Here is a 9,486-nt window from a genome sequence, read left to right as displayed (position 1 = left end):
CTCATGGTGGAAAGATGGAATTAGGCCTGGGACACACCCCGCCCACCCTATGGGCGCATCCCAAACGCCGCTGGCCGCACACTCAGGCCCCACCATCTGAGCCCCCTCCTCTGAGAGGCAGGGCACAGACAGGGCCGAGGGGCAGTGGAGATGGGAACAGGAGGGGGCTCAGACCATGAAAACAGCTTGGAGAATCTTAGAGGGACTTTGGCCTGATCTGTACAGATATCGTAGTTGCTTAGAGATGCTTATTGTTTTCATCCAATTGTGTGGGGGTGTGCGTGTGTGTGCGCATGTGTGTGTGTGCAGGTGGGTGCTTGTGTGTGCACATGTGTGTGCTGTGTGTTCGTGTGCTGTGTTCATGCATGTGCTGTGCGTGCGTGTGTGCTGCGTGTGCTTTGTGTGTGTGCTGTGTTCCTGTGTGCTGTGCGTGTGTGCTGTGTGTGCTGTGTGTTTGTGTGTGTGCTGTGTTCATGTATGTGCTGTGCGTGCATGTGTGCTGTGTGTGCATGTGTGTGCTGTGTGTTTGTGTGTGTGCTGTGTTCATGCATGTGCTGTGCATGCGTGTGCTGTGTGCTGTTTTGTGTGTGTGCTGTGTTCGTGTGTGTGCTGTGCGTGTGTGCTGTGTGCTGTGTGTTTGTGTGTATGCTGTGTTCATGTATGTGCTGTGCATGCGTGTGTGCTGTGTGTGCATGTGTGTGCTGTGTGTTTGTGTGCTGTGTGTGCTGTGTTCGTGTGTGTGCTGTGTGTGCGTGTGTGCTGTGTGCTTGTGTGTGCATGTGTGTGCTGTGTGTTTGTGTGTGCTATGTGTTCGTGGGCTGTGTGCTCCTGTGTGCGCTGTGTGTTTGTGTGCTGTTTGTGTGTGCTGTGTGTTCGTGTGTGTGCTGTGTGTTCATGTGTGTGCTGTGTGCTCGTGTGTGTGCTGTTCATGTGTGTGCTGTGTGTTTCTGTGTCTGCTGTGTGTTGTGTGCGTGTGGCTGCGGGGATGCATAAAGTATGCGTGCTTTTTAGGATGGGAATTGAGATGTAAGATTTGGGGGTGGGGGTTGTGCCAATTACATTTCATTTGCATGGATTTTGGTTTTCATGCTCTGTCCTCCCCTCCTTTGGTCTCGCTGGGTCCCTCTGACTGCTCTGTGATTTTTAGTGATGGAAAAGGGAGTGAGGAGCCAGTCTTGGCTGTTGCTATTTTGGGATGGCCAGTTTACCCTGAAAATTCCCATGAGAAGGGAGATGGCGGTAGCAGCGACATGCCCACCTGTGATTTCTGGGGCCCTTCTTTTCTCTTTGCTGGTTCAGGGACTCAAGTCCAGGCCAATTTGACTCAAAGTCCAAGGGAGAAGAGAAAGAGGGGGGTGGGGAGTGCCAAATTCCTTTATTTTGCCAATTGTTTCTCAGCCAATTCGTTTTTAATACTTTTTTTTTTTTAGCCAATTGATTTTTTTTTTGGTGGTTGTTTTTTTAAAGCCAATTTCTGAGCTTTTCTGGTGTTTCTAAAAAGCCAATTAGTTTTAAGAGGGTTGTTGTGGGGAGGGGGAAGGGGGTTAGTTTAATGTTTTGATTTTTTATGTGTGGGGATAATTGGGGATAATTTGGGGGGAGGGTGTGTGGGGGGTGTTTAAAGCCAATTGATTTTGTACATGTTTGAAGATGTTGCTGTGCTTCCTCAGCCCGATGGAGGGGGCCGAGGAGAGTAGCCTGTTTCGGGGAGGCGGGGCACGGGGACTGGGTCAGGAGAAGTCCCAGGGGGACGTGGAACCGAGAGATTTTCGCGATGGAACCTGATGGAAACGTCCGTGGTCAGAAGGAGGCTGGAAGGTGGTGGCGCCGGGCTGCAGACTTGCGGCAGTTTTGCTCACTTCCGATTGCTGGCCATCTCTGGGGGGGTGCCCCCGTGGGCGGGGTCTTGGGTGGGTAGAGCAATCAGGGGACGGTGACGCTTGGCCTCCCTGAACGCCTCAAGCTCCTGGGCGAGCACGTGACCCCGGCGGGCACGCAGGAGGGCAGGCAGGCCCCTGCGCAGGCGCTGGGTGGACTGCTTCCAGGTGTCATATTGGAAGAACTTGCCCACGGGGTATCTGGGGAAGTTGTCCTGGGAGGGGAAGGGGCTGGTCAGCAGGTGCCTGCTCTCCGGGCTCTTCTGCCTGAGCCGCCCGCCTGACCTGACAGGCCACCCCTGTGACTGATCAGTGACTTGAGCTAACGTCCACGGGCAGGGGGACAGAAGGAGCCAGCGTCTGAGCTGCTCCTCAGCCACACAACAAGCAAGAAAGTCACGGGTCCTTGTCCCTGGCCAAGAGGTCCCAGAGGCCACAGGAAACGCTGGGCGCCTGAAGCCCTATTTCTCTGTCTCTAGAGAGCGGGAAAGGGGCCCAGGACCCTCACCGGAAGCACGGTCGGAGGGGTCGACACGTCCCTCTCGGACTTGGCGGGGGTAGCACAGTACGTCTCCAGGAGGGCCAGGTCACAGCTGCGGAAACAGCACTCCTCAACGATGCCACGGCTGCGACGGCTCACACGGCTTGCGGGCCTGCCTGGAAGTCCCACAGCACAGAGAGAGGCGCGTTAGCACCGCACTGCCCCCTGCCCCAGGAGGCTGAAGGAGGAGCAAACCACCCCTGCCCTCAGGCCAGGCCCTGGAAGGATACAGCCACCCTGCGGGTCAGGGGAGGGAAGTGAGAGCTGGCAGGCAGAGGCGTCCCAGGAAGAAGAGAGGTGAGAGGGGAGGTGAGTGGGACCCAGACCAGCCCGTGGCCTCTGCTGCCTCCTTCCTCAGATGAAAAATGGGCACAAGCTCTTGGTCCCATGGCCAGACGGACACCACTAGGACCAAAGGCCCACATTGGGAGTGGTTTGGAAAATGTGTGGGATGTGAGCCCAGTTCAGGGGTCCCCACAGGCGGGACTGCTGTCCCTGAGCTTGGACTCTGGCCTGGCACCACCTAGGAGGCTGGAGGGGCCCACACCACCCCTGGAGCTGCTGAGACAGGGAGACAAGGGCAGGAGAGGAGAAGACGGGAGGAGAGGAGTGAGGAGGCGTGATGGAACCACTCCCTTCTTTCCTCCCGTCTTCCCCCTCTCCCCCACAGCAATGCTCAGCTGGAAAGGGAAGGTCGCTGGGGGCTCCACCTTGGGGTGCCAAAGGGCAGGTGCCATCAGCCGGAGGAGGGAGCAGGAGCCCCATCACGGGGGTCCCCCAAGGGGGGGCTTGGCCCTCCCCTCCTCTCAGGAAAGCCTGGTGCAGGGAAGCTTCTCCCTGGGCAAGGACTGGCTGGCACCAGGCCCTGCAGTGCCACTTCCTACCCCCAAATGGGGCAGGCGAGAGAGAGGGCACAGGAGAGGCCAGGGCGGGCAGGGGCTTCCAGAGTCAAGCAGCAGGAACTTTTCAGAGAGAAGCTTTGAAGTGCATTTGCATCCTGTGAGCCCATTTCACAGCGTGAGTAAGTAGTGGTGGTAAAGATGTCATGTGGTGAGTGTCAGGTGGAATAAGCCATGTGGCCCCTGCCAGCGAGGAGCGGCCCCTCCCCTGCCCCATCAGGCATGCCCAGGCACCATGCCTGCCTCTGCATCCACCCAGCCCCCCATATGGGGGTGGGGTCTCAAGGACAATGAGCCATGCACCCACCTGCCAGCCCCCAGGCTGGAAAAACAAGAGAGAAACATCAGGAAAGGCTGAAGCGTCCTTGAGGTCAGCAGGTGGGCACCCTCCAAGGCGGCCTTGGGGCCCAAGGAGGTGCATGCACCACTCACCCCTGCCACCCACCAACTGCACTTGTCTTATTGATTTTCATTCTATAAATCACTTTATTGATTTTAATTCTGATCATTCACTGAACACAGGTCCCTTGTCAAAATGTCCAAAAGGTGCAGGAAGAAAGGCAGGATCTTCCTCCAGAGCCTGAAGCCCTGCCCTAGGGGTGCAGCGCCTCAGCAGCAGGAGGCTCACGGCCCCCAACAGAAATTCTGATGCCCAGGGAGACCCCCGTGAGTGCCCCTGATGTCTAGGGGGCACCTCTGGCCCACCCTTCGAAGGAGGCGTGTGATGGGAAAGGCAGCTGGTGTGGATGCCCTGGGACACCGCAGGTGCTCAGAAACGAGGCTGGAAGGTCAAAGTCTCAGAGCAAGGGGCTGGGCCACGGACCTAGGAGTGTGCTCCCCTGGCTTGAGGGTGGGCGTCCCCACCAGTCACTCTAGGGGCCTGACCAGGTCTGAGGAAGCCCCTCCCAGCTACTTACTGAAGTAGAAGCCGCGGTCCCCACAGACGAACTGGAGGGTGTCCACCAGCTCCCCGCCGCACAGGGTCTCACTGGGGCGGTAAGCAGCAATGCAGCACGAGGCGAAGGCCAAGAAGGTGAGAAGCACCAGCATCGACTTCCCCATTGGGATTCCCATTGGTATCTGGGGGTGGGAGAGAAGTGGCGTGAGCGGGGCAGCCAGGCCGAGCCCCAGGCCAGAGATGCCCCTCCCAAACCAGAGGCCCTTGGCCAACCTACAAATTCAACTGAAAATTTAAAGCACGGCTTTCCTATAAACATTATTTTTATTACAAAAGTAACACACAGGTCTTAATGCTGAGGTGAGGGCGCAGGGCCACTTGCAGAATGAAGTATCCAGAAGGAAGCACACAGAAAGGGCCCAGTTCCTTCCATTTGCAAGAAGCACTAGTAATTTTACACGAGGGGTGACCATCTCCACGGTCATTATTGCAGGAGCTCAGCGGCATCCACAGCTGCAGGGGCCCAGGCTGGACACCCGACCTGGCCTCCGTCCTATGACACCATGGGGGCAGGGCCAGCCCAGGATCACATCACCACTTCTCAGGCCTCCAGCGCCAGCCAAGATGGCAGACAGCCCCACCCCTACAGAGCATGTGCATCCAAGAGAACCAGTCCCTTCCTCCCCACAACCCCCAGCTGAGCAGGGGGGGTCCAGGAGGACCATCCCCCTCAAAGCAGCAGGCCGCTCCTGCTGGGCCAGCCCTGCCCCTCCCCTTGGCTTTTCCACCTTTCCAGTCTGCAGCTGAACCAGGCCTGGGTCAAGGACTCCAATGGTTAGCACAACCACGCCACCCGTGCTCCTAGAAAGCTTATTTTCCCAGTCACCCAGTTCTCCAACTCCAGTCTGCCTTGGGTACCCCCAAACACACACACACAAGCCCAGAGCCTCCTTTCCAGGCCTCAGATCGAACCAGTAAGGCCAGGAGCCTCCAGAACATCTCCCCATTTGCGCTACCAAACTCTCCCCGTGGGAGCTGGAGAGACCAGCTCAGTCCACCTGGGAAGTCCGACACCAGGTTCCCCAGACTGCAATCTGGAAGGGGAGGCCAGTCTTAGGACACACCCCCTCCACAGGCTGCAGGGCCATAGGGCCCGGTTAACCAACTCGGGGGTGGGAGGCCGAGGGCCACCACAGCAAGTTGGCCCTGCCCCTGCAGAAGGTGGAGGCCTCCAGGCGGGCAGCCCCAGCCTTCGCTCCACAGACCCAGGGGAGTTTTTGGTGCAATAAATTATGTGAGCGACTGAACAGGCAATGGGACAGAAGCACAACTTTGCATGCCCTCTCTAAAGAGCAGTAGGCAGCTGCACCGAGGATCCGAAAGCCTCCTTGGTCATCTCCTTGACTGGATCCTGGCCAGTCCCCTCACCGCCCCCTCTGCCACCCCCTTCCAAATTCTAAGAGCACACTCCGCCAGCTGGCCACTCTAGCCCTCGCGGCGCTTCCGCAACAAGCCCCACCACTCTGAACTTGGAGGTCCGGGTCAGGGGACCGGCAGAAAGCAGGACAGGAAGCATGCAGCGGTGCGGAGCAGGTGAGGGCCCAGGAAAAGCCCTGAGCTGGGCAAGGAGGGGGCCGAAGGGAAGGAACAGAAAGGGAAGGAGCAGGTGAGGAAGCAGAGACCAGGTGGGGGCAGGGGCCGAGGAAAAGAGGGGAGGGAGGTGCTGTCCGAGAGGCAGCGGGCTGGCGGCTGCAGGGCCCGAGGCCCAGGCGTGGGCCGTGCCCCCTGCTGCCCTGCCCCAGGCTGGAGTGGGATGGCAGCGGGGGTCCTCACTCCACAGCCCTGGTTACCTACAGCTCAGCAGAAGGCTCGCTGGGGCAGGAGGAGGAGGAGGAAGAGGAGGAGGAGGAAGCTGGAAGTCTCTTTCACAGGAGAAGCTAATGTCCAGTTTGCAGGCTGGTCAGTGCCTCAGCTTTTATGTGTGAGCCGACTCCTCCCAGCCCCGGCTCCACCCTACCCCCCACCCCTCTCCCTGCTGACCACTCCCCCGCGCCTTTGCTCCCGCCCTCTCCCTCCTCCCAGCCAGTCTCTTCTCTCCTGCACCCCCAACCGCGAGCCCTGGACCATCCCGTAGCGAAGTGCCATGGGCTCCCATCCTGCACCCCCAGCTCATCTCTGCACAGGGCAGTGGAGGGGGGGTCTCCTTCCCACCTCCTTGTATGGAAACTTCCACGCTGCCCACTGGGCAGGGGCCGCGGCCTCTCTCTGGATTGAAGGCTCTGCCCTTCTGAGCCTCAGACCAGCAGCCCCTCTCCCCCTCTCCCGGGACTCCTGTTTGGAAATGTTGCGGACAGAGCCAGAGGGGGTGTGGGGAGATATCGCGAATGTGGCGTCTGCCATGACTCCTGCCAACTCGGCCCCTCTCCATCCTGGCCCCGCCCACCCCCGTCTTCCTCTCGCGGTCTCGCTGGCACCGCGTCAACATACCAGGGTGGGCTTCTGCGGCTCCGCGCCCCTCCTCGTTACCCAGCACCCCGGAGGCCAGGGCCCCCAAGGCACGAATCACACATGTTAGGCAGCACCCCCTGCACCCACAGACCGACCAGGAAGTCGCCCCTGCAGACAGCTCACACCTCCCTCGGCCCTTCCCGACGCCCCCACCCCACCCCCAGCTCCACCGCCAGGGTGAGCGCGGGGCTCCGCGCAGGGAACGGGACCCGCAGCCGTCCGTCCTCCTCCTCCTCCTCCCCGGGCTCAGCCGCCCCGCCGAGCCCCGCAGGCCCCGGGCCGGGAGCAGGCGGAGGAAGGGCCGGGCGTCCGGCGCAAGCCCGCGCCGCCCCAGCCCCGGCCCCGGCCCAGCCCGCACACGCCGCTTACCTGGAAGCCGGCGACGCTGCCGCCCACCTCCCTGCTGCGTGTCGCAAACCGAACAGCGGGCGTTGGCCCTCCTGCCGGACACTCCTCTGCCAGCGCCGCTCTGGCCGAGTCGCGGGGGCCGAATGTGCGACGGGGCAGAGCGGGGGGATGGCTTTTTTTTGGGGGGGGGAGAATTCGTCTGATTGTCCAGGGAGGACGGGCTGTCTTCGGGCTGGGGCGGGCCAGATGTTGTACTTTTCGGGGGGGAAAAGGTATCGGGAAATGAGGTCAGCTGTTGTATCAAGGATAGAGGGGGGCAGAGATAGTGGGAGAGACAGAGTGAACGTGAAAGGGGGGGGCCGAAGAGAGGGCGAGAGGGAGAGAGGACAGCGAGAGGCGGGCAGGCTCACAGCGGGAGAGAACAGCACGGAGAGAAACAGAAAGCGTGTAATTAATCCACTTTGGTTCGGCGAAGGCGAGAGGGCGGGCGTGAAGGGGGGAGGGAGTCGGAGGCTAGGAGCTGGGGGGGACGGGAGGGAGCCAAGGGAAGGTTGCGGGAGAAAGAGCGGGGGCCGGGGCCAGATGCCAAGAGGGGCGCGGGGAGCACAGAGAAGCGGAGGGAAGGGCGCCACGTCGAGGGGCCGGGGGAGGCGGTGACTGGGGGGCGGAGTGGAGGCTGCACCCGGGCCGCGGGCGCCCAGCTCGGTTTGGGCCGACGGAGCCCTCTGCCGTCGCGAGCCCGGGCCTCGGGAGGGGGACAGGCAGTGGCGGCACCGGGGCCGCTCCGGGACGCAGCGCGGAAAGGGGAGCGGCCCGAGGCTGCGCGCCGGGGGGAGGGCTGGAGGGGGAGCGCGGGGGGGTGACAACGCCGGCGGCCTGCGAGCCGGACTGCCTGCGGGGGGAACCGCCTCCTCGGGCGAAGCGGGAATGGGGGAGTTGAGGTAGATGAAGAGGAGGCGGCGGGGAATCCGCAGGCCCGGCGGAGCGCGACCCCGCGGACGGCGCCCGGGACGGGAGTCAGCAGCGAGGCAGCGGGCGGCGTCGACGCGGGGCCGCCTTGCCCGATGGAGGCGCTGGTGGGCAGAGCGCGGGCAGGCGTGGGCCAGGAGGCGGGGGCGGCCGGAAGGGGGGGGCCGGGGCCGGCCGGGCCTCACGCAGCTCCGCCGGAGAGCAGGCGAACTGCGGGCGCCCACGCCCGGCTCTTATAGTCGCGCCAGCCCGCGGCCCAGGGCCCGCGCGGGCCTCGCTGGCCTCGCGCCCGCGCCAATGGGCGCCCGCGGAGCCCTCGCCCCGCCCCCGGCCCGCCCCCGCAACCCGAGCCAAGAGTGGGGCGGGGGGTGCGGGCTGGGGGCCCTGGGGCCCCGGGGGGGGCGGCGGTCGCGGGGGCTGGGGGGTGCGCGGGGGCGAGGCTGGGTGGGGGGCAGGGAGCCGCAGAGCGCCAAGGCCATGCTGAATGCCCGTTCTAGAGAATTCAGGGGCCCCATCTCGGGTTTCTGGGGTGCCCGGGCGGCCTGTGCTCGTGAGCTGGGATCGCCGGGCAGGCAGGGGCAGGCGGGCTCCCAGCGCCCCGCCAGGAGGCTGCACTGCGGGTGCGCCCCGTCTGAGTGCAGATGCAGGTGGCTCGGGGCTGAGTCGGGGGTCTTTGCTGGTTGTTGCGGCGGAGGGGGCCCCTGGGCTCGGGCGGGGCGCGCAGCCGCCACCTGCCCCAGCAGGAGGAGCCGGCCACGCGGCTCTTGGAGCCTCAGCCAGATCCCGAGCGCCCCCCGGTGCCGCGCCGGAGCCCCGGAGCCCCCGCCTGGTGCGGGACGCGCGGAGGGCCGGCTGGGTTGGGCCGAATCTGGCCAGGCTTGGAGCCTGCGGAGGCTCCGGCCGCCAGAGGAGAGAGGATCAGGGCGGGAAACACAGCTCAAATCCTACCTGCATGGCCGAGCTCACCGGGGTGCGTCTAAGTAGCTCGCCTTTGGGGCCCACCCAAAATATCTGGATAATGGTTACCCCGTCCTCAGTGCGTTGGACTTGCATAGACGCGAGTTCAGTCTCAGGGACCACCACGATAATTTGGGGGTCTGGGGAAACCATCTCCTGGAGAGTTTGAACGATGTAAGAAAGCACTGTGATTTTTACCAAGTCAAAACCACGCACAAAATCCCGCACCCCGCCAGCCGCCCGCCGCCTAAGCCTGGCCAAGGGGAAGGGGCCGCCGGCAGAATCTCGCGCCCCCTGGCCCCCCTCGCCCCCCTCGCTCCGCCATCAATCACTTCGCCCGCGCTCCGCGCGCGCCTCCCGGCGGAGTCCTAGGCCCGCGGGCTAGAGGCGCTTTACCGCCCGGCGGGAGCGCCTCTCCTCCGCGCCCCTCGCCCCAGCTCCCTGCCCGCCCCACTTTGGGACCCTCCAGCCGCTTTCCCCACAAATGAG

At 63.0% G+C, this 9,486-nt stretch overlaps 1 protein-coding gene across 4 annotated transcripts; it reads right to left on the bottom strand.

Annotated features, from left to right (window-relative positions):
* Nucleotides 1-438: 438 nt before the first annotated feature.
* IGF2 (insulin like growth factor 2) lies at nt 439-9,150 on the bottom strand. Of its 4 annotated transcripts, none has more exons than XM_032153816.2 (4): nt 8,989-9,150; nt 4,235-4,397; nt 2,386-2,534; nt 439-2,092 (listed from the first exon to the last, which is right to left on the bottom strand). In XM_032153816.2, exons 1-4 carry the CDS (start codon nt 9,148-9,150, stop codon nt 1,856-1,858), a joined length of 711 nt encoding a protein of 236 aa, XP_032009707.1. In that variant the 3' UTR covers nt 439-1,855. The 4 variants fall into 4 exon arrangements, with proteins under 4 accessions (XP_032009707.1, XP_058295060.1, XP_058295058.1 ...); XM_058439077.1 differs by lacking the exon at nt 8,989-9,150 and adding an exon at nt 7,093-8,214; XM_058439075.1 differs by lacking the exon at nt 8,989-9,150 and adding an exon at nt 6,070-6,158.
* Between the last annotated feature and the right edge of the window lie 336 nt (nt 9,151-9,486).

The sequence above is a fragment of the Hylobates moloch genome, unplaced genomic scaffold, assembly GCF_009828535.3.
Source record: "Hylobates moloch isolate HMO894 unplaced genomic scaffold, HMol_V3 SCAFFOLD_5, whole genome shotgun sequence".
NCBI lineage: Eukaryota > Metazoa > Chordata > Mammalia > Primates > Hylobatidae > Hylobates > Hylobates moloch.
Note: the sequence above shows the minus strand (reverse complement) of the source record. Positions and strands in the feature narration are given on the sequence as shown.